Source organism: Pelophylax lessonae (assembly GCF_965119305.1).
Source record: "Pelophylax lessonae genome assembly, chromosome: 1".
Taxonomy (NCBI): domain Eukaryota; kingdom Metazoa; phylum Chordata; class Amphibia; order Anura; family Ranidae; genus Pelophylax; species Pelophylax lessonae.
The window spans coordinates 142,295,190-142,320,106 of NC_138768.1; the positions used below are offsets into that span (position 1 = coordinate 142,295,190).

Sequence of the window (24,917 nt, forward strand, 5' to 3'; positions counted from 1 at the left end):
TTACCGAATTCCAAACAATTAAGAGCCAAATGGGTGAAGGCAGGTGTCTTCAAATAGTGAGGCGCGGTAAACTTCAAAGGACTCCAATATGGTTCTCCTCAGTGAAACATTAATGAAAAAAAGAAAAACAACACCATAGTGTAAACCGATAACGAGTAAGGAGTAGATGCTCCAAATAGGTTATGACCTGTGCAGGTACCGCTTACCAGAAATGACTGATTTTGTAGCCAAAATGTAGTATGATGACTCCACCAGGTCTCAAAGAATGAACAGCAAGCCTGCACTCTTGTGATGCAAATCTCCAGAAATGGGTATTATGTAAAAAGGAAAAAAAGGGCAAACGCCATAGCGTAAAACCAAAAACAATAGGTAATGACACCCGAAATTTGTGAAACTGGAATACCAGTACTAAATGTGGTAATTGAATAGTGAATGAGTGACAACCACCACCAAACTGAGTATATACCCCTTACCAAAATAAAGCAAGAGGAAAATCAGATAGACTCCCCAGTGTGATTGTCCGCTTACCAGATGGACTAGTATATAAACATGTAGAGATAGGGGGTCCCGATCATGCAACCAAGAGGGCACCAGTAAGGATGGGTACTCTTACCGACTCCAGGTGGTATATGAGCGGGGGTTCAGAGTAATATCAGGCTAACTCCAATAGGACTCCTCCAACCAAGGCTCAGGAAGTAGTGCAGGTTAACCGAGGAATAAGGAGGGGAGAGCCATAGCATAAAATCCAACGGTAATTTATTCAAAACATAAAAGTTACACTTACAAACATCAGATGACAATACTGATTAGGTCACGGCGTGCTGACGTCACACCTACACATTCGTCTACGAAGGACGGGCGAGCGGAGCCGTCCGGCCGGCGGCTGTTACCTCCCTTCTACCCACGTATTGTCATCTGATGTTTGTAAGTGTAACTTTTATGTTTTGAATAAATTACCGTTGGATTTTATGCTATGGCTCTCCCCTCCTTATTCCTCGGTTAACCTGCACTACTTCCTGAGCCTTGGTTGGAGGAGTCCTATTGGAGTTAGCCTGATGTTACTCTGAACCCCCGCTCATATACCACCTGGAGTCGGTAAGAGTACCCATCCTTACTGGTGCCCTCTTGGTTGCATGATCGGGACCCCCTATCTCTACATGTTTATATACTAGTCCATCTGGTAAGCGGACAATCACACTGGGGAGTCTATCTGATTTTCCTCTTGCTTTATTTTGGTAAGGGGTATATACTCAGTTTGGTGATGGTTGTCACTCATTCACTATTCAATTACCACATTTAGTACTGGTATTCCAGTTTCACAAATTTCGGGTGTCATTACCTATTGTTTTTGGTTTTACGCTATGGCGTTTGCCCTTTTTTTCCTTTTTACATAATACCCATTTCTGGAGATTTGCATCACAAGAGTGCAGGCTTGCTGTTCATTCTTTGAGACCTGGTGGAGTCATCATACTACATTTTGTCTACAAAATCAGTCATTTCTGGTAAGCGGTACCTGCACAGGTCATAACCTATTTGGAGCATCTACTCCTTACTCGTTATCGGTTTACACTATGGTGTTGTTTTTCTTTTTTTCATTAATGTTTCACTGAGGAGAACCATATTGGAGTCCTTTGAAGTTTACCGCGCCTCACTATTTGAAGACACCTGCCTTCACCCATTTGGCTCTTAATTGTTTGGAATTCGGTAAGCGGTACCTGCACAAGTGTCATCACTTTATATTTACACCTATGGACATTCATATGGACTGTTTCAATTTCTAGCGCAGCTTGTTTTTTATATTTTTACTTTTGGGGTGTTGGTCGCACTTGAAGTTGCTGCTTCTGTTTTGAATTAGCGCAGTTGTTTTTTTTCCTATAATCAGTGGAGCTTTACCAAGGTGATGTGATTTCAGGTGTGCTTTAAATTACATATAACAATACAACACCAACCGCAAGCCATTGACACCACCTTTCATAAAAAACTTTATTCAGTCCCAGACAGCTTAGTCGTAAGTTTTGGATTACATGTATAGCAGTTATTTACATTAAATACATTTTTAAAGCTAAACTTCAGATAAATCGCTAAATATATAGCTAAAACGTATTCAAGTTTGCTGTTTTACCTGCCAAACTATCTGCATTTCTGTCCATACAGTCCTAAGAAGGAGAAACAGAAAATAAGATATGAATAGATTGACAAAAACCATGAGTGTTGTCAACTTGCATGACATACAACAATGAGGCTCATACAATCTAAGGATAAAACATATCATTTGTCAACATCACGCTTAATGTTTATTACTTCAGACCATAGTATGTCAACCAGATTCCGTCTACGCTGCCATGCATAATCCATTGGAAGTTAGATCCATATGAGGCACGAGAGAAAAAAAATTAATAAAGAGAAAAAAAGGGGAAGAAAGGGAAGCAAAGAGGCGAAAGAAAAATGGAGATTGATGGAAGAGCGAGGGTAGTAGCGAACATCCACCTGTGTCAAAAACAAAATCCCACCGAAGTCCACAGCAAATACCTACTCACAGCGCCATTAACTTGAGGAAACAGAGGTTAAGGGCGTTTCCAGTATATCCCATAATTCCCATATTCACCAGTCCTAAGATTTTACACAGCCCTGCCCCAGAGGACAGAAGGCTTATTTTTATTTTCTCTGCTACTATTAAGTAACGCATACAGATTTTGTCCCTCACCCAGCCTTTGATTGAATAGTACAAAAGAAGCAGCAGATTAATGAGCTCATCTCTGTCCGTTTTCTCTCTTCTATCAGAATGCTCCTTGTTAGTACATGAACACATCAGCATAACTGGTAGGCTCCTTGTGCTGCTTCCTCCTCTCCTAGGGTAATCTCTGCGCTACAGGGACTGAAAGTGTCAGATATCAGGATTCAGTTGTCAAATATTAAGTAGTAATTAATAAAACAAAAAAGTAACGGTAAAATAGGATAAGTCGGATGATGTTTTATAGAGGCAATGATGTAAATGCTGTCCTCAAATGTTGTCACCCATATATATATATTACTCATCAATAGTTCGGCACTGGGCTTTACAAGGGCATAAACACCCTGATGTTTGCAAGCAAAGCAAATGATGCTCATTTTTCTTTTAAAAATTGGATTTGTAGTGGCTAATTCCTCAATGATATGGCTGTGAACTGACTAAATTCATTGGACTGCTCACAAAGAGTGATTTAATGGATGATTCTAGTGATTACTAATGTGGTTTGATTTTATAACAAAAACTAAAAAATCGTATACAAAAACAAAAGGTTTAGATTTCAAAGACTTTGCTGAACTGAGCTAAAGGGGAAAAAAAAATAATTAAAGGTTGCAGTAACATGGCAAGAGTCTGTAATCAATTGACATTTTTAAAACCAACTAATCTACGCTCTGGGCTTTGCATCGGTCACTCAGGAATGCAATGCTTTCCTGAGGTATGGAAAGATATGTGTATGTATGAATGCGAGTTAGGGACCTTAGATTGTAAGCTCCTTTTAGAGCAGGGACTGATGTGAATGTACAATATTTATGTAATGTGCTGCCTAAAGTGACAGCACTATAAAAGTACCTGTAATAAATAAATATATATATATATATATATATATATATATATATATATAGAGAGAGAGAGATATATATAGATATATAGAGATATATATGTATATATAGATATATGTTAAAGTTATCAAGGCTGTATTGTTGTTAACAGCAAAATTGAAACAATACGAAGCACACTGCATCAATCTATAAATGTTAAAATTAGGTAATAGTAGAATACATGCTGTAGCTGTATGTCAATTGTGTTTTCATTGGAAATCTGTGCCTGATTACATTTTAACTTGTATTTCCAATTATCTCTTATTTCCCAGTGAAATCAACATGCGGCTTGATGCTGTGTCAGAAATTCTTTTTTCAGACAGCAGTGTTTTTATCCAAATCCAAGGTTACCTCAACAAGCTGCCTGATCTGGATCGAGGGATTGGTAGTATTTATCACAAAAAGGTATGTTGGTTTTTGTAGACCAGTTCCCCCCGCAGCTGTGAAGGTCTGCTGTTAAAGTGTGGGCTTTAAAGGTCTTTGAGAATTTTTTTCTTCCTCCGAAATGATGGTTAACTGACTGGTCTTATTAACTAAATGAAGAGAACAGAGGCAATTTATTTGGGCTTGCATGTTGGAAAAGATATACATTTAGCAAATGTAATTTAATTTTAGCAATACAGACACTCTCCTGGTTTGTTCTTCTAATACCTAAAGTTAAACTATGCTTTGTGCAGCACCCAAAAACACTAAAGAATACATTTCAATATATTATATATATATATTAGGGATCGACCGATTATCGGCAAAGCCGTTATATCGAGGGCCGATCTGCACTTTCCCCGATATATCAGAATCGTCCCCTGAGGTTACCGATATTTCCGATATTTCGGGAAAGTGCTGTACCAGAGTGATGACTGCAGCTAGAGGCATCACCCGGTACTGGCGTCCATAGCCAACGGTCAGCTGTCTTGTAATGACAACCGATGCATTTGAGAAGCCGCTCGGCTGTCATTACAAGGAGCGGGAAGGGACCTCCCCCCTCCCGCCACCTTCCATGGCTCGCCCGGGTCTCCCGTCCCCGGGCATCCTACCTGCACGGTCGCTGAAGAGAAGACCCGATCAAAGCTGCATTCTGCTCTGATCGGGTCTCCATGTAAAAACCCGGAAGTGATGTAATGATGTCAAAATTGGCATTTTTGAATGCTTTTAAGTGCAGAGGAGGGGTTTGGGGGACCCCTAGATCCCTCCACAACAGTACCTGTAAAAAAAATAAATAAATACATTTGCCCGAAAATAGCGGCAGATATCGGCCGATACCGATATGCGACTACCAAAATATCGGTATTGGCAATAAAAAAATGATATTGGTCGATCACTACTTTATTTATATATGTATATATATACACACACACACACAGTGCATTGCGAAAGTATTCAGCCCCCTTGAACTTTTCGACTTTTTGCCACATTTCAGGCTCAAACATAAAGATATATAAAAGTGTGATTTTTTTTTTTTTTTTTTGAAGAATCAACAAGTGGGACACAATCATGAAGTGGAACGAAATTTATTGGATATTTCAAACTTTAACAAATAAAAAAACTGAAAAATTGGGCGTGCAAAATTATTCAGACCCTTTACTTTCAGTGCAGCAAACTCTCTCCAGAAGTTCAGTGAGGATCTCTGAATGATCCAATGTTGACCTAAATGACTAATGATGATAAATAGAATCCACCTGTGTGTAATTGAGTCTCCGTATAAATGCACCTGCACTGTGATAGTCTCAGAGGTCCCTTTAACCACTTTACCACTAGAGCATTTTGCTGTCTTACGTCTGGGCCACTTTTTGCGATTCGGCGCTGTGCGAATTTAACTGACAATTGCGCGGTCATGCGACGCCGTACCCAAACGAAATTTACGTCCTTTTTTTCCCACAAACAGAGCTTTCTTTTGGTGGTGTTTGATCACCTGTGCGATTTTTACTTTTTGCGCTATAAACAAAAAAAGAGCGTTTATTTTGAAAAAATAACAATATTTTTAACATTTTTTTATATGAAATTCCCCCCAAAAAAGATGTAAAAACCAATTTTTTTTTAATTTTTGGCCAATTTGTTTTCTGCTACCCATGCTTGGTAAAAAAAATCGCAATAAGCGTATTTTGATTGGTTTGCGCAAAAGTTATTGCGTTTACTAACTAAGGGAAAGATTTCTGTCATTTTTGGTGTTTTTTTTTTAACGAGTAATGGCGGCGATCTGTGATTTTTTTTTTTTGCGGGACTGCGACATTGCGGCGGACAGATCGGACCCTTGACTGACATTTTTGACACTTTTGAGGGTACCAGTGACATTATTGCAGTAATCAGTGCTATAAATATGCACTGTTACTGTAAAAATGACACTGGCAGGGAAGGGGTTAATTTTATTGGAGAGGGAGGGGTTAATGTATACCTGGTGCTTACTAACGTGTGGGGGGGGAGGGGACTGAGTGAGCCAGGGACAGATCGGATGTCCAGCTATGCTGAACACTCCGATCTGTCACTGAGGAGATCCGCCCGCTCTGTTTACACAGGCGGGCGGATCTCCAAACTGGATTCCCCGACGATCGGGGCAGAGCAGCGGCGATCGCCGCCGCTCCTCCCCTGGCCCGGCTCCCGCTGTGAATGAGCGCCGCCTACAGGGGAGGAGTCTAGCGACGTAGGTCTACGCCGCTAGACGATAACGAGCCACTGTGCCGCAGTAGCAGCACAGTGGCTAGTGTTAAAGTGGTTAAAGCGCAGAGAGCATCATGAAGAACAAGGAACACACCAGGCAGGTCCGATATACTGTTGTGGAGAAGTTTAAAGCCGGATTTGGATACAAAAACATTTCTCAAACTTTAAACATCCCAAGGAGCACTGTGCAAGCCATAATATTGAAATGGAAGGAGTATCAGACCACTGCAAATCTACGAAGACCTGGCCGTCCCTCAAAACTTTCAGCTCATACAAGGAGAAGACTGATCAGAGATGCAGCCAAGAGGCCCATGATCACTCTGGATGAACTGCAGAGATCTACAGCTGAGGGGGAGGACTCTGTCTATAGGACAGCAATCAGTCCTATACTGCACAAATCTGGCCTTTATGGCAAGAAGAAAGCCATTTCTTAAAGATATCCATAAAAAGTGTCGTTTAGTTTGCCACAAGCCACCTGGGAGACACACCCAACATGTGGAAGAAGGTGCTCTGGTCAGATGAAACCAAAATCCAACTTTTTGGCCACAATGCAAAACGTTATGTTTGTCGTAAAAGCAACACAGCTCATCACCCTGAACACACCATCCCCACTGTTAAACATGGTGGTGGCAGCATCATGGTTTGGGCCTGCTTTTCTTCAGCAGGGACAGGGAAGATGGTTAAATTTTGATGGGAAGATGGCTGGAGCCAAATACAGGACCATTCTGGAAGAAAACCTGATGGAGTCTGCAAAAGACCTGAGACTGGGACGGAGATTTGTCTTCCAACAAGACAATGATCCAAAACATAAATCAAAATCTACAATGGAATGGATCACAAATAAACATATCCAGGTGTTGGAATGGCCAAGTCAAAGTCCAGACCTGAATCCAATCGAGAATCTGTGGAAAGAACTGAAAACTGCTGTTCACAAACACTCTCCATCCAACCTCACTGAGCTCGAGCTGTTTTGCAAGGAGGAATGGGCAAAAATTTCAGTCTCTCGATGTGCAAAACTGATAGAGACATACCCCAAGCGACTTACAGCTGTAATCGCAGCAAAAGGTGGCGCTACAAAGTATTAACTTAAGGGGGCTGAATAATTTTGAAATCCAAAAATTTCATGATTGTGTCCCACTTGTTGTTGATTCTTCACAAAAAATAACAGTTTATATCTTTATGTTCGAAGCCTGAAATGTGGCAAAAGGTCGAAAAGTTCAAGGGGGCCGAATACTTTCGCAATGCACTGTTTGTATATATATAATATAGTTATATTCTCCGTGTTGTGAGAGACACAGGACTCTGGTCTGGAACAACGGTTGTTTATTCAGGACTCACTGTACACTACAACATGCATTACAGGACAGCTCTGTATATCAATGCATCTCTTACATGTGTCTAAGATGGCCACTCTGCCCCTTACCCTTGTCGTCACTCCTGGGTGGAGCCAGCCTTAAAGAAACAGTACATGTGAAACCCTTCAGGTAGAACACCTTCCATCCATCCCTAAAAAAAAAAAAAACAACAAAAAAAGAAAAAAAAAAACAAAACGAGAACAGGCATAAAACAGTAACTAATAATTGTCCCATGCAGTCCTCCAACTCAGGAGATTTACATGGCTTCTTCCGCGTCCGGATGTGAGAACAACTTCCAGGGATGCTACGAGGAGAACATGGCAGCGGATCACTTTCGGCGGGGGCCGGCGATAGTCTCGTAACTGGTCTTGCAGCTGTAAACGGTCACAAGGGCGACAGCGTCGTTGAGGACGGGCACCCAGGGCCTCGGGGCCGGAGGAAGCAGGGCTGGCCGGAATGGACACCGGCGGGGCCAAGAGGGGATCACCTAGCTCAGAGGGTGAACAGACCTCTGGACCAGGGCTGGAGGGCTCTGTTGGAGCGGAGTTCAAAAGTTTAGAGTCCCCCCAAGCATCAGTCTCAATGCCTCCTGATCCGGTAGGAGCAGATCCTTGAGACACTGGAGGTGCAGCCGATGTCAGGGATTCGGGCAGCTGAGAACGAGGACGCAATTGGTCCGCATGCCGTCTGCAAATGGAACCAACTTCCAGGCAGACCCTATACATTTTGGGTCCCAAAGTCTCTGCGACGATAGCAGGAAGCCAACGAGTGTTGGAAGCGCCATAAGATCGGGCCCATACCTTTTTGCTGGGCTGTAAACCGGGGAATCTCGTCGTGTTCGACCCTCTTGTCTTGGGACTGCCGTACATGTTCCTGGACCGTTTGAGGGCGGAGCATGTCCAAAACAGTCCATGGCTGCCGACCAAAAGAAGTTCTTCTGGAGTTTTCCCAGTGGTTGCATGTGGTGTGGTTCTGTAAGTAGAAAGGAAGGAGTCCAGCTGCTGGGGTGACAGGGACTGTTTTCTTGTAGCCGCAGTAGCTTTGAAATAGCGTTTGAAGGTCTGTACAAACCTTTCTGCTTGACCATTTGTAGCCGGGTGGTAAGGTGCGGTCAACTTGTGTTTGATGTTGTGGGCAGTCAGGAAACTCTGAAACTCCTGGCTTGTGAATTGTGCACTGTTGTCTGTGACAATTTCTCTGGGGTATCCAAACGTAACAGCGAGATGTAACAGTATGGAAATCGTCGCCTTAGTCGTCGGCTGGGTAACAGGAATGACCTCAGGCCACTTTGAATGGGCATCAATAATGATCAAAAAGGTGTGTCCTCTGATCGGGCCTGCAAAGTCCAAGTGTAGGCGAAACCAGGGAACCGTGGGCCAAGTCCAGGGCTGGACGCACCCTCGAGGAGGGTCTCTTGCAGTTTGTGCACATCCAGCACACGCATTCACATATGTCGTGATATCGGAGTCCACCACACATAGCCTCGGGCCTTTTTGTTTCATACGTGTGCCCCCGGGATGACCAGTATGTAGCAAGTCCAGAATGTGTCTCCGGAGGGTCTGTGGAACGATCACTCAGTCTCCCCATGAAACACAGTTGCCAGCCACAGTTAATTCCAGATGCCTACGGAAGTAAGGTTCATAATCCTCTGTGACAGTTGCAGGCCAACCGTACCGTACCCAGGTGAGTATTGTCTTAAGGAAGGTATCCTTGGCTGTATGGGCTGCTACCTCCCCCAGAAGACAGAAAGGACAGGCTGATGTAACGACAACTCTTGACTGGTGGAGAAGAGTCTGTTAATGTCCTTGTCAGACGGGACATGGCGTCCGCATTAGCATTGGCATCATTGCTGCCATACTGGATTTTGTAGCTATATGCTCCCAAGAATAAGGCATAGCCTTGAAGATGGGCCGCAGTCGTCTGGGAGATGCCTTTGTCGGGGCTAAAGATCTGAAGAAGTGGTTTATGCAGGGCTCGACAATCCCCGGGCGCCAGGTCGCATTTGCGACTAGAATTAGCGACCTGGCGCCTGGGGTGCCCTGCAGAAGGTGTCCAGTGATTTTTTGCACGGACTTCCGCGCACGGAGTGCACGGACTTCCACGCCGTCCGAAAATTGAGGCCCCGGCTTTTCGACCTACTTGAGATGAGAGGCTTCCAATGGGGAACTGGCGCCCTCTTGTGGTGGCCGGGAGTAATGACTGTTTCCACTGCCTGTTTGTTCCTAATGCAATTACCATCTCCCTGTCCAGTTAGTTACCTTTGACAGGGAGTGTGGTTATTATTAATTTAATTTATTTTTTAAATGTAAAAAAAAAATATTTTTTTCTTTATTTTTAATTATTAAAAAAAATAAAAAAATTCTTTTTTTTCCCTATTATTAAAAAAAAATAATAAATATATATATATCTATATATATATAAAATCTTTTTTTTTTTTCCTCATCGCCATGCCACAGCCGAAGGCCCCTTTCACACGGGCTGTCTGATCAGGTCCACCTGTCAGTTTTTCAGGCAGACCTGATCGGACCCTTCATTCTCCTCTATTGAGCAGTAATCTACCGCCATCTGATCCTGTCCGCCAAAAGCAGACGGATGGTGGTTCTGTTTTCTACTCATCCCGTGGATCGGATCAGATGGCATCGGATGGAAAGAGACAGACAGTCTGTTTCCATCCAATTGCGCTATAGAGGAGAATGGGGTTCTAGTCGTATTTATGTGTAAATTTAGTATCCGTTTTATTAAATAAAGCTTGGTTGTTAGTTTAAAAAAAAAAAATAAAAAACTGGCTCCTAACTTTTTTAGCTGGCTCCTAGATTTCAGGAAAATTTGTCAAGCCCTGGGTTTATGATCAGTCAGTATGGTGAATTCCCTACCATACAGGTAAAGATGAAACTTCTTAATTGCCCATATGAGCGCTAGAGCCTCTTTGTCAATGTGAGAGTAATTGCTTTCTGCTTTTGTCAAGGACCTGGAGGCGAATGCCACAGGTTTCTCTGACCCATCTGGTAAAACGTGAGATAGCACAGCCCCTAGACCATAGGGTGAGGCATCACAAGCCAAGGTGAGAGGCCTTTGGAGGTCATAGTGCACGAGCATGCGTGACGCCAACAACTTCCGCTTAGAAACTTCAAAAGCACGTTGGCATGCAGCCGACCAGTTCCATCTGGAGTGTTTCTCCAAAAGCTTGTTAACGGAAACAAAGTGTGCTAGATCTGGCAGGAATTTGTGGTAATAGTTCAGCAAGCCCAGGTATGATCGCAGATGTTGGCTGGGGCTGGAGCTTTTACTAAAGCATCAACTTTGGCTTCCGTGGTGTGTATACCCTCTGCATCCACAAGGTGGCCACAAAACTCCAATTTAGGTACCATGAATTGGCATTTTGCCAAGTTCACTTTTAGACCCTGCTCTTGGAGTCTCGCCAACACAAGCTCCACGTTACACTTGTGTTCCTGGTCCATCAGGCCTGTGATGAGCATATCATCTAACAGGCACCGTGTGAAAGGAATGTCTGCCAAAATCTCATCCATTTTGCAGGGGCGGAGGCTACACCAAACACCATCCGATTGTATTCATACAGTCCCTTGTGAGTGTTGATAGTTAGAAACTTGCGGGACGAAGGGTGGACCTCAAACTGTAAATAAGCTTGCCTGAGATCAAGCTTGGTGTACTTTTGACCTCCTGCAAGAGAGGCAAAAATGTCATCTACTCTGGGTAGGGGATACTGGTCTATCTCCAGTTGAGAATTTAGTGCCATGCGGAAATCACCACAAATACGCAAGTCCCCATTCGCTTTCTTTACTGGTACAACTGGTGATGCCCACTCGCTGTGCTCTACCTTTGAGATGACACCTTGTTCCTCAAGCCGGCTTAGTTCAGCTTCCACACCTGCTCGGAGTGCGAAAGGTACCGTCCGAGCTTTGAAGAACCTAGGCTGGGCGTTGGGTTTCAGCCTGAGTCTCACATGCTTTATTTTCCCCAAATGGTTATCAAAGACTTGTGGGAATCGCTGTTTCAGGGATTCCACCCATCCCTCTTCATCCCCTGATGGGATGGTCACGGTGTTGCAGGGGTTAATGGCGATGTCTGGCATGCCAAAGTGAGCAATCCAGTCTCTCCCAAAGAGAGGGGGTCCCCCATGTTCTAGGATATATAATGGCATTCTCTTCGTCTGACCCTTGTAGGATACCTGTACTTTCACGTAATCCAGTGGGTGGAGTATCTGCTTTGAGTATGTCTGCAGTTTGATTGGTGTTGGACAGACAGTTGTTCGGATCAGAAGTTTTCTCCATTGTTTCTGGGTGATAACTGAAACTGCTGCTCCTGTGTCTACATCCATCTTGAATTTCTTTCCTTCCACGGTTACCTCTACAGTCATTGCTGAGGGTGCTGAATGCATATGATGTATGTCTAATCTGTGGAGCACTTCCTCATCCTCTGATTCAGATGACGATGTATATCTCCCCACCATATATGCCTTTGTCCTGGTGTTCAAATGTTGTTTATTTTGCACCTTCTTACTACGGCAGACTCGTTTCAGATGGCCTGTCTTACCACAATTATGACAGAGCTGATCCTTAAATCGGCAGACTTTGTGATCATGGTCTGTGATCATGGTCTGTATTCCCAGAACGGTAGCAAGCTGACTCCCGGCTTGGTGAGGGTCTATAGTTTGCTGCTGTTGGCTTGACTGCTGTTCTGAAAACTTCCTCTTTAACCTCTTCCCTTCTGCTCTGGGGGTTCAATGCCTCTGTATCTTTCACAGCCATTTCCATTACTGAAGCTATCTCAATTGCCTTTGTAAGGGTAAGGTCTTTCTCGGTTAACAGTCTCTTTTGGCTAGACTCACTATTTAGTCCCATGACAAACTTATCCCTCAGTGCAGTCGGTAAGTACTCCCCAAAAGAACAGGTTGAGGCTATAAGCCTTAATATCTTCACCCGGCTGTTGCTGCCACTGATGGAACTGGAATCTTTCTGCAATCTCTAGTGGTTTAGGCTGGAAGTGATTTCCTAACAGTGTCAGGAGCTCTGCCAAAGTCTTAGTTGCTGGCTTTTCAGGGAAAAGGAGATCCCTAAAATTGTCATATGTCCTAGCACCAACCACTGTCAGAAATACTGCTACTTGCCTGTCGCCTGGGATGGCATTTGCACAGAAATACTGTTCCAGTCTCTAAATCCAGGAACTCCAGGTTGTCTGTTCTCCATCAAATTCACTTAATGTCCCGATCAATGACATTTTCCTGCTGGGCTCTGTGGGCGTTTGTATTCAGCTGACAATCCAGAGTTTTTTTTTCTTTTTTCTTTCTTTCTTTTCTCACACGGATAGTAACCTTGTAAATCCCATCCTCGTCGACACTGTTATATTCTCCGTGTTGTGAGAGACACAGGACTCTGGTCTGGAACAACGGTTGTTTATTCAGGACTCACTGTACACTACAACATGCATTACAGGACAGCTCTGTATATCAATGCATCTCTTACATGTGTCTAAGATGGCCACTCTGCCCCTTGACCCTTGTCATCACTCCTGGGTGGAGCCAGCCTTAAAGAAACAGTACAAGTGAAACCCTTCAGGTATAACATATATAATACTGGGGGGGCGTGACTTCCGCATGGAACTGTGAGGACGTGTGAGAACTGATCTCCGCCGGCGGCCCTGCTAAAAGTGTTATTTTGCTCCAACTCACGGCTTGCTCCCTCATCCACCGAGTATGGGAAGGCGAACGGGACGTATCCAGCCCACGAAAGGTTCGGTCACAAGCTCCATTAAGTGCTTTTTGGCCCCGGAACCAGAGGACTCCATGGATGCCGGGGGCCCAAGCCGCTCACAGCGCAGTGGAGACTACGCCTCCAGCTTGAGGCCTTCTTCCCGCCACAGCTCCCCGGCTTCGTCTTGTGACTCTGACAGTCATACCACCTCACTGAGCCAGACTGAAGTGGCCGCCCTGGTCAGCGGTCTTCCCACCAAGCAGGATTTAGCCTCCCTACTCTATAGTTTGGAGAGCACGATCCGTAAAGAAGTCTCAGCGGTCCGCTCGGACCTCTCGCAAGTACTTACAAGAGTTGAAGACAACGAACATCGGCTGGACACACACTCGGCAGCGATACGGGACTTGCAAATTAATCAAAAACTTTTAGCGATTGCCCACAGAATGGCCCTTTACAAGATCGAAGACCAGGAGAACCGAAATCGCCGCAATAACATCCGCGTGCGAGGTCTCCCTGAAGCCACCAAAGATGACGACCTGGCGCCCACCATAAGAGGCATATTTAATAAGCTCCTGGGTAATCCGGTGGACCATCCATTGATGCTGGACCGAGTGCACCGAGCCCTGCGCCCTCGCAACATGGCGATTGAAACCCCACGGGATGTCATCTGCCGCGTCCACTACTATGGGGAGAAGGAACTTATCATGAAGCGGGCGAGGGAAGCACAGTCTTTGGAGTTTGATGGGGTCACCCTGGCCCTCTACCCCGATCTGGCCAGGGAGACTCTGGATAGGCGTCGGGCCCTTAAACCCCTGACTGAGAAGCTCAGACAGGCGAACATTCCGTACCAATGGGGATTCCCCTCGTGCCTGGTGGCTTCCAGAGATGGCCGCACCGCTACCTTGCGATTTCCCTGAGGACCTGGAAAAATTTTGCATGGATATCAACATCGTAGCACCAGAATTACCCGGATGGCATGATGAACTTCCAATATTAGAGCCCACGATGGAATCTCATTGGCAAAGAGCTTCGAAGAAACACAGGCTGTCCTCCAACGTCTCACCACTAAAATGAGCTAAGTTGATCACTTATGGGTTTCTCTCACTTTGCTGACACTATGTCTGCTCTCCGATCCTTCGGTTTTCTTTTTATTTTTATGGTTGGACTGTTCACATTTTTTCTACAGATCGGTTGCTAACTGTTTTTTGGTTTTTCACCATGTTGCATCCACTATATGGGGCCCGCGAAAACGTATGCCTTTAATTTCCTGCTACAAATCCCTAGATGGCTGATTTTTCATGTATCCTATATTCCGGGTCCTGCTCGAGAACTTAAGTTTATTCGTTTTCTTTCGGTCCGCAGGAGGCTGCCGTCCATACCGTGACTGGTGGTATGTGGCGGTGGTCCTGGGTGACTGATTTTTGCATTTTTACATGTCTTAGCGTTTAAACTAGTTTACAGGTTTGTGTCCGTTCGACAACCTTGACTCTTACTAATTTTGAAATTTGAGTTCTAACACTCTTTGGACTCTGTTGTGTTGGGCAATTAAGCTGAGACTAGCCTGCACAAATTATGTTTTCTCAGCATCATTTGCTGGAGCACATTTTACGAGAGTGCTTAGCCTCCGGTGAAGCTCCGCCCTCTCTTCCCCGCGCCACCCTATGCCTAGAGAACCTGTGCCTCGGGTTGTAGGGGGCGCATGTTCTATTGGGGATACATTCGGCGCTCACCCCCTCTTGTCGGCGCCTATTGCGGATCGCCGACGGTCGGGCTCTGAGCGGCGGGTAGACCCCACTGACGTGCGCTGCCCGCTCACTGATGCCGTTGATCACGGTGATCGGGCGGTGTTGAGTCTGCTAATTGTGAGGATGTACTTGTTAGATATCCTCACTCTGGTTACCGCTTTTCTGTTTATACATTTCCCTGTCTCTTCTCCCTCTTTTTCTACACCCCCTACTTCTTCCCCCCCCCCCCCCCCCCCCCCTCCGGTTGGTCATGTCTATATATTATGCTCACTGCTGCCCGTTCTGGGAATCCATGGCGACCGTTAACCTAGTATCTTATAATGTGAGAGGCCTCCAAACGGCGGGTAGACGCCACTCACTATATCGAGAACTAAAACGATTGCGCGGAGATGTGGTTTTTCTACAGGAGACCCACATCTCCATGCACACTTCCACTCGTATAAACTCTATTGATTACCCTCAATGGTATTATAGCGTCTCAGACGTTAGAAAAGCAAAGGGAGTCGCCATTGGTTTCCATAAGGACACCCCATTCACGTTACCGACCATGGAAGCGGACCTGCATGGGAGGTATTTGTTTCTGAGAGGCACCCTGGGCAATGATCTTTGCACTCTGGCCAACATTTACGCTCCTAATCACAATCAGGTCTCTTTCCTGAACTCCACACTAGACAAATTACAATCTTTTGCACAAGGTACGGTTATTACTGCTGGGGATTTCAATGTCCCTATAGAGCCGGCTCTTGACACGTCCATAGGGCGTTCCTCTATACCCCATAAGTCTTTGGCAAGGCTCCGCAAAAAATTGCATGAAGCCCAGCTACTGGACACTTGGCGTATCACCCACCCCTCTGAGAAAGACTACTCCCACTTTTCGGCTCTGCACAACTCATACGCGAGGATTGACTATGTCTTCCTTGATCATTCCTTGATCATCACCATCTACATCTACTCCAATCAGCCACAATAGCCACATCTACATTCTCAGACCACGCTCCCATTTGTGTTACCATTTCCTCCCCCACATTCCCCCTTAAATCTACACACTGGAAACTCAACGATAACCTCATCTCCCAAGATATAGATAAAAACCATATCTCGGAGGAACTCAGACTGTTCTTTGCTGACAATCAATCTCCCAGTGTTGACCCAGGGGTTCTATGGGAGTCGCACAAGGCACACATCAGAGGAAAGCTCATCTCTTTGGGCTCCAGACGAAAAAGGGAACGTATCCAGGAACAGTCTGAGTTACTTTCGACCATTAAATCACTAGAATGCTCACATAAGCTTAACCCTGTTGGAGCAGCTGACTCTTAAGCGGGAAGAATTGAAACGATTGTATCATAAGGAAACTGTCAAAACGTTTCGCATGATCTCCCATAAACACTATGAATGGGGAAACAAATCTAGTAGAGTGTTAGCTAGATCACTGCGCTTACAGAAATCTGCCGCTTACATTGCAAAGATTAAAGGTGCAGACGCCTCCCTGAAACACGAAACTACGGCCATAGCTGGTGAGTTTTGAAAGTTCTATCAGCAGCTCTATCAGGTGTCGCAGGGGCAGGCGGATGTGGAACCTAACACAGACCTCATCACTTCATACTTGGCCAACGCTAACCTCCCCCGTCTCCCCCGTGCCCTGCTCAAACCACTTGAGGCTGACTTTACCACTGATGAGCTTAAGCAGGCACTTAAATCCATGGCCACAGGTAAGGCTCCCGGTCCAGACGGCTTCTCATGCACATATTATCGCACATTCTCAGACATCCTCCTACCTAGACTAACCGCTTATGCTAACACATTCCCTGGTGGCAAACCCGCTTGACCTGAAACATTGCACGCTCACATCACTGTGATACCTAAGCCGGGTAAAGACCCCTCTATGTGTAGCAACTTCCGACCTATCTCCCTCTTAAACATAGACGCTAAATTGTATGCGAAGGCCTTAGCTAAAAGGTTGCTCCCACTAATCCCTAAGTGGGTGTCTAAAGACCAAACGGGTTTTATCCCTGGCCGGGAGGCGCGGGATAATGCATCGCGTACACTCTCACTGATCGCACATGTTCGGGGGAACTCCCAGCCCACCCTCCTGCTTTCCACGGACGCTGAAAAAGCGTTTGACAGGGTGGGTTCCTGGGAGAGACGCTGGTTTCCCTGGGGGTGGGGCCACGTATGCTCAACATGATATTTGCGCTCTATAACTTCCCCACGGCTCAGATTAGAGTGAATGGCACCCTTAGTGAACCCTTTACGCTCTATAACGGCACGCGACAGGGTTGTCCACTATCCCCTCTCCTTTTTGCAATCTCCCTAGAACCTTTCCTTTCCACCATCCGGAATAATCCAAACATACATGGAATCAAGGTGGCTGAGGTGGAGCATAAATACGCGGCTTACGCCGACGACATTCTGTTCTACATTCAACAACCTACCATTACGCTACCCAACCTTATGAAAGAATTCTCCCTTTTTCAGACTTTGTCTAACTTTAAAATAAACATGTCCAAATCTGAAATCTTAAATATATCAGTCCCCCCCCCGGACAGTGCCCGCTCTCAAATCCTCCTTTCCCTTCACCTGGCAAAAACATTCCCTCAAATATCTTGGAATACACCTGTTTCCCTTGCTTTCCGATGTCTTCTCCCACAATCACATCCCGCTGTCTTCTCCCACAATCACATCCCGCTCCTAAACGCCATTAGAAGTGACCTTCATTCCTGGCGCTGGCTTGCTACCTCCTGGGTAGGGCGCATCAATGTTATCAAGATGAATATTTTGCCCAGGGTGCTTTTCTTGTTCCAGATGCTCCCGTGTAGAGTCCTGCCAAGCTTTTTTAGGGCATTGAATAGTCTTATTGGTAAATACGTATGGAATAATACACATCCCCGCCTTGCTAGATCGTTGCTATCTCAATCTAAGGACACGGGGTTTGGCGCTACCTAACATAAAATTGTATCATCAAGCGGCAACCTTGGAAATATCATGCAACCGACAAGCTTTGGGTGGGCCTAGAGAGAGATTTGTGCGGTGCAGATCCCTATGTTCAGCTTTGGATCCCACCCCAATACAGGTCTCTTAGACTACGCAAATCCCCCCTGACAGGGGTCACGCTCCAAATGTGGGACTACCTCTGCAAAAAACACCATTGGCCATACAACTCCCCCATCATGCCCCTCCTGGGCCATTCCTATTTTCCCCCGGGTAATTTAGATCCCCTTTTTGGATCTTGGATGAAAAACTCAGAACCTCTTCTACACCAAGTGTTGACCACCTCCGGGAATCCTCCCTTTGAATGACTTAGCTGTCAATTCCCCCCCTACATTCATGGACTCTTGGCGGTACTCACAACTGCTACACTTCGTGAAATCCTTGCCAACCCCAATACGTACTCTAGAGGACCTCATGCCTGTTGAAAAAATTTTGGCCCGCTCTCCTCCGCCGGATAAACCATTATCATCCTTTTACAAGGCAATCTTGGAATTGCATACTTCCACTGACTTACGCTTTTTCACGGCTTGGGAAAGGGAGTTGGAGAGCTCACTTTCGGATGAACAGAAGACGACTATCCTAACTCTGACACACAAGACCTCGGTTTCTGCTCGTACGGCAGAGATGAACTATAAATTTCTTACCCGGTGGCACCTGACTCCTGCCAGGCTGAAAAGTATCTTCCCTGACTCCTCCGATCGTTGTTGGAGGGGATGTGGGGGTAAAGGAACGCATGCTCATATCTGGTGGCATTGCCCAGTTATCAAACAGTACTGGGATACAATACTCAAGTTGATACAGAAAATTCAAGGTTCCCCAGTCCCTGCTGACCCCTGGGTGGTACTATTTCATTCCACCAAGGAACCTGCCTATATCTACAAGAACTCTAGAACTCCCCACCTTCTCAATGCCGCCAAATCTCTAATCCCAAAACTTTGGGCCCAACCCAGAGCTCCTACGATTTGCCAATGGCTGCTGGCAGTTGACTTTATCTACCGCATGGAAGATACATCGTACTCTTTACGCAATCTTTCGTCCAAAGCTAACTCCATCTGGGCTTGCTGGTTGCTATTTACACACTCGGCTGAATATGCTACATTACTGAATAAATCTCCTGATGTAGTAGACAACCCATAGGTAGAACGAGGTACATCACATTGATTGGTTAATGACGCTTATAATATTGGTATTTAACAGGTTGTGAAATGTAATACTCAATTTCCTGTTGACTGGCCAACCACCCACCCCCCCCCCCCTTATTCCCCCTCCATCCCCTCCCATCCCCCTCATTTACCTATCCTTTTCCATTTACCCCCCCCCCCCTTAATCCTTCCTTCCCCCCTCCCTCTCCCCCCCTTTCTATTTCCTCCACCTCACCACACCCCCCTTCCCCCTCCCTCTCCCCCCCATCCCCCCTCCCCCCCCCCCTCCTCCAATTACCTGTTCCCCTTCCCCTCCTTCACTTACTATTCTCTCTTCTTTTTGTCTCTCTTCTCCCTATCTTCTCAACCCCCCCTTCTAGGGGGTCTGAAAACCATACCGGAATGACTGTATCCATTTGTGCCAAAGACACATTACGTTGAATGTCTATGCTAATGCATTGTTTGTTGTATTCACTGTGTAGTTATGTACATGCACTTGTTCTGGTACAGAAAAAAAATTCTTAATAAAGAATTATTAAACAAAAAAACATTACTATAATTTATAATACTGTATAAATAAATATAAAAATAAAAATAAATTCTTCCGTGATATCTCGAAACAATAGGTGGACCTCCTATCACAGCTTGGAATGGTGGCAAAGGTGGGAAATGTGATTATTATTGAGGATTTTAATTATTCAGATATAGACTGGGCTGAAGGGACTGCTCATTCATCTAAGGCTTGCCATTTCCTTAATGTCTTGCAGGATAATTTCATGGGTCAGCTGGTGAATGCACCAACAAGAGAACGCGTTACTAGACCTACTGATTACAAACAATACAAATCTCCGTCCCAGTCTCAGGTCTTTTGCAGACTCCATCAGGTTTTCTTCCAGAATGGTCCTGTATTTGGCTCCATCCATCTTCCCATCAATTTTAACCATCTTCCCTGTCCCTGCTGAAGAAAAGCAGGCCCAAACCATGATGCTGCCACCACCATGTTTGACAGTGGGGATGGTGTGTTCAGGGTGATGAGCTGTGTTGCTTTTACGCCAAACGTAACCTTTTGCATTGTTGCCAAAAAGTTAGATTTTGGTTTCATCTGACCAGAGCACCTTCTTCCACATGTTTGGTGTGTCTCCCAGGTGGCTTGTGGCAAACTTTAAATGACACTTTTTATGGATATCTTTAAGAAATGGCTTTCTTCTTGCCACTATTCCATAAAGGCCAGTTTTGTGCAGTATACGACTGATTGTTGTCCTATGGACAGAGTCTCCCACCTCAGCTGTAGATCTCTGCAGTTCATCCAGAGTGATCATGGGCCTCTTGGCTGCATCTCTGATCAGTCTTCTTGTATGAGCTCAAAGTTTAGAGGGACGGCCAGGTCTTCGTAGATTTGCAGTGGTCTGATACTCCTTCCATTTCAATATTATCGCTTGCACGGTGCTCCTTGGGATGTTTAAAGATTGGGAAATCTTTTTGTATCCAAATCCATCTTCAAACTTCTCCACAACAGTATCTCGGACCTGCCTGGTGTGTTCCTTTTTCTTCATGATGCTCTCTGCGCTTTAAACGGACCTCTGAGACTGCAGGTGCATTTATACGGAGACTTGATTACACACAGGTGGATTCTATTTATCATCATTAGTCATTTAGGTCAACATTGGATCATTCAGAGATCCTCACTGAACTTCTGGAGAGAGTTTGCTGCACTGAAAGTAAAGGGGCTGAATAATTTTGCACGCCCAATTTTATCTGCTTTTTATTTGTTAAAAAAGTTTAAAATATCCAATAAATTTAGTTCCACTTCGTGATTCCACATGTTGTTGATTCTTCACAAAAAATTACAGTTTTATATCTTTGTTTGAAGCCTGAAATGTGGCAAAAGGTTGAAAAGTTCAAGGGGGCCGAAATACTTTCGCAAGGCACTGTAAGTTCCAGCTTCATTATATTTGTCAGCAGGCTCACACACGGGACACCAAACAGCATACAGAGCGTATACCTCATCACCAGACTACATCTTTTATTGAAGTGCCTGTGCACTTTCTGCAAAATGTGAATGTGATGATTTTATTTTGTTACTGATTCACAATAAAAGGATTAACTGCGCTAGGGTCTGTGCTTCCCCTTCTTTTCTCTTGTATTTCAGTTTGTCCGCTACTCATTGTCTATTGAAAGTATCAAGACCCTTGAGTTATCAAGTAACTATTACAGTCCAAGACTATTTATGGAGTGGATCTTGTTTGGTGCAGTTTTTAGCACAACACTACAGTTGTGGATAATTTATATTGGCTATAAATTGCTAGCAGCTAGGCTTTATTAGAGAGGACACTGTGTATGCCTATCTGAGACATAAAAGCTTCTGCCTTGGATGCCAGGATGAATTAACTCCCACACTTGTGTACAGGAGTTACATCAACCTGGCACCCAAGACCTGCCAAGAGTTTACACTGAGCTGTACAATAATTGCCATACGTATGTACAAGACTTACATCATCCCAGTCTGGCCAATCAATCGACCAGTTGGGTGTCTGCAGTGTACTCAGTAAAAAATGTTTCAATTTAGGGACAGTACATTTCCTGGCTGCCTGCAGTATACAGGGAGTGCAGAATTATTAGGCAAATGAGTATTTTTTAGGATTAATTTTATTATTGAACAACAACCATGTTCTCAATAAACCCAAAAAACTCATTAATATCAAAGCTGACTATTTTTGGAAGTAGTTTTTAGTTTGTTTTTAGTTTTAGCTATTTTAGGGGGATATCTGTGTGTGCAGGTGACTATTACTGTGCATAATTATTAGGCAACTTAACAAAAATCAAATATACAGTATACCCATTTCAATTATTTATTTTTACCAGTGAAACCAATATAACATCTCAACATTCACAAATATACATTTCTGACATTCAAAAACAAAACAAAAACAAATCAGTGACCAATATAGCCACCTTTCTTTGCAAGGACACTCAAAAGCCTGCCATTCATGGATTCTGTCAGTGTTTTGATCTGTTCACCATCAACATTGCGTGCAGCAGCAACCACAGCCTCCCAGACACTGTTCAGAGAGGTGTACTGTTTTCCCTCCTTGTAAATCTCACATTTGATGATGGACCACAGGTTCTCAATGGGGTTCAGATCAGGTGAACATGGAGGCCATGTCATTAGCTTTTCTTCTTTTATACCCTTTCTTGCCAGCCACGCTGTGGAGTACTTGGACGCGTGTGATGGAGCATTGTCCTGCATGAAAATCATGTTTTTCTTGAAGGATGCAGACTTCTTCCTGTACCACTGCTTGAAGAAGGTGTCTTCCAGAAACTGGCAGTAGGACTGGGAGTTGAGCTTGAATACATCCTCAACCCGAAAAGGCCCCACAAGCTCATCTTTGATGATACCAGCCCAAACCAGTACTCCACCTCCACCTTGCTGGCGTCTGAGTCGGACTGGAGCTCTCTGCCCTTTACCAATCCAGCCACTGGCCCATCCATCTGGCCCATCAAGACTCACTCTCATTTCATCAGTCCATAAAACCTTTGAAAAATCAGTCTTGAGATATTTCTTGACGTTTCAGCTTGTGTGTCTTGTTCAGTGGTGGTCGTCTTTCAGCCTTTCTTACCTTGGCCATGTCTCTGAGTATTGCACACCTTGTGCTTTTGGGCACTCCAGTGATGTTGCAGCTCTGAAATATGGCCAAACTGGTGGCAAGTGGCATCTTGGCAGCTGCACGCTTGACTTTTCTCAGTTCATGGGTTGTTATTTTGCGCCTTGGTTTTTCCACACGCTTCTTGCGACCCTGTTGACTATTTTGAATGAAATGCTTGATTGTTCGATGATCACGCTTCAGAAGCTTTGCAATTTTAAGAGTGCTGCATCCCTCTGCAAGATATCTCACTATTTTTGACTTTTCTGAGCCTGTCAAGTCCTTCTTTTGACCCATTTTGCCCAAGGAAAGGAAGTTGCCTAATAATTATGCACACCTGATATAGGGTGTTGATGTCATTAGACCACACCCCTTCTCATTACAGAGATGCACATCACCTAATATGCTTAATTGGTAGTAGGCTTTCGAGCCTATACAGCTTGGAGTAAGACAACATGCATAAAGAGGATGATGTGGTCAAAATACTCATTTGCCTAATAATTCTGCACTCCCTGTATGATCATCTTTAGCCAGTAATGCAGTCAGTTTTCCTTTAGGAAGTTGGATAGGACATTTTCTAAATTAAGTGCCCAATACTTTTTACTGTAGTGTGGTTAAAGGATTACTAAACCCAAGAACAAAAAAATGTAATAAATTGTAGCTTACCAGTGGCTGCATTCATTTTTTTTTTCCAGGCGAAGAGCATTTTCTCTTTCCTTTATCGACTGACACAGCGCTCCATAAATCATAACTATAGAGTTACTGTATATCATCTTCTGCAGGAGTAGTACTGGTCAGAACAAAAAACTTGGCTATGCCCATGGGCCATCCTCAGCTGGTATATAACCCCCTCCCTTCTATAGGTATTCAGTTTTATTCTGTCTTGTCAGAAGTAAAGACCTAGGCTCCCTGCTGGGATCTCTTGGTCCTAGCAATTTTTTCTTCTTCTATGCATCTTCTTGATTTTTCTCCTGGGAGATCTACAGTCAACTGCAGTGCTGGGCGACGGGCTCTATAATCTAGATCCAGTGGCCCCTCCAGTCCAGCCAGCGAGCGCATGCAGACCACAGCTACATGCTAGGTCGGCCGCTACATAGCCTCATGGGTAAAGGCTGGCCCGTAAGTTAAATGTCTTGCAGGGTCGCATATGACTATGTGCTGGTCCGAGTCGCAGCACCCCCTTATCCGACATCTCCTCTACTTCGGTGCGAAGAAGTTCTGTCTGAAGCGTCACCCACACCATGGAGTGATAAGTATGGTCCCTCCTCTCCCCCTTTGTGTGGTTTGGGGTGGACACAGGTACCCTCAAGGGATGGTCGGGCCTGCCTGCGGGTTCCCTTCTTCCATCCTAAAGATCCCTCAGTTGAGCTGGGTTTCCACCGGAACCTGGCAGTGTCCTGCCCTTGCAGTATGGGGTGCAGTACCTTGTGTCTGGTGGGGGTCCCAGTGCAGAGGGTGCAGCGGAGTCCCCTGGATGTAGGTCCTGCATGTGCAGTGTGAAGTACAGAGCGTTCGGCGTGGCTGGCGACCATGTATGGGAAGTCTGTGATGTCACAGTGGGCATTTTCACTTGGTTTGGCCTCCAGGCTGCAGCTATGTTTGTGTAGTCCGTGACGTCACGGCGGCAATTTTATCGTAGTCCGACATTACCCAGGCGAAGGCCGAAGCCGTGTGGCGATACCTGGGCTCCTCTTCTTCCTTTCTTTTTCTCTTCTCGGGATATATAACCTGGATAGCACCAATGGCAGTTGCTGGGTCTGAATTGTGGCAATCCTCTGGCTGTACTAAAGAATTTTTGTATGAAAATTCGGAATCTGCTGTCGAAAGATGTGTACACACTATACGAAAATCGTACGAAAACTCTTTGGACCAAAATGTGTGCCCGCTTTTCTTTATAGTGTGTACTAGCTTTTAGTCTAAAGTGGGCTTATACTAAAACTGTTTATATAAATTTGAATAGTATGTATGCACAAGTACAGTTTGAGCTAGAGGATGCTTTGGTGATTTGGCAAATGTGTACAAATGTTGCAATTGTAAGCAAAAAACACTTGCATTTACTTTATGTAATTCTTCCTTCTGC

The 24,917-nt window shown here is 44.8% G+C and overlaps 1 protein-coding gene across 1 annotated transcript in view; it reads left to right on the forward strand.

The window, feature by feature from the left end:
* MSH3 (mutS homolog 3) overlaps positions 1-24,917 on the forward strand; it is a 429,495-nt gene that overhangs the window by 214,522 nt on the left and 190,056 nt on the right. Inside the window, 1 exon segment of the mRNA XM_082257605.1 lies at positions 3,879-4,011. Coding sequence (XP_082113731.1) covers positions 3,879-4,011 — 133 coding nt within the window.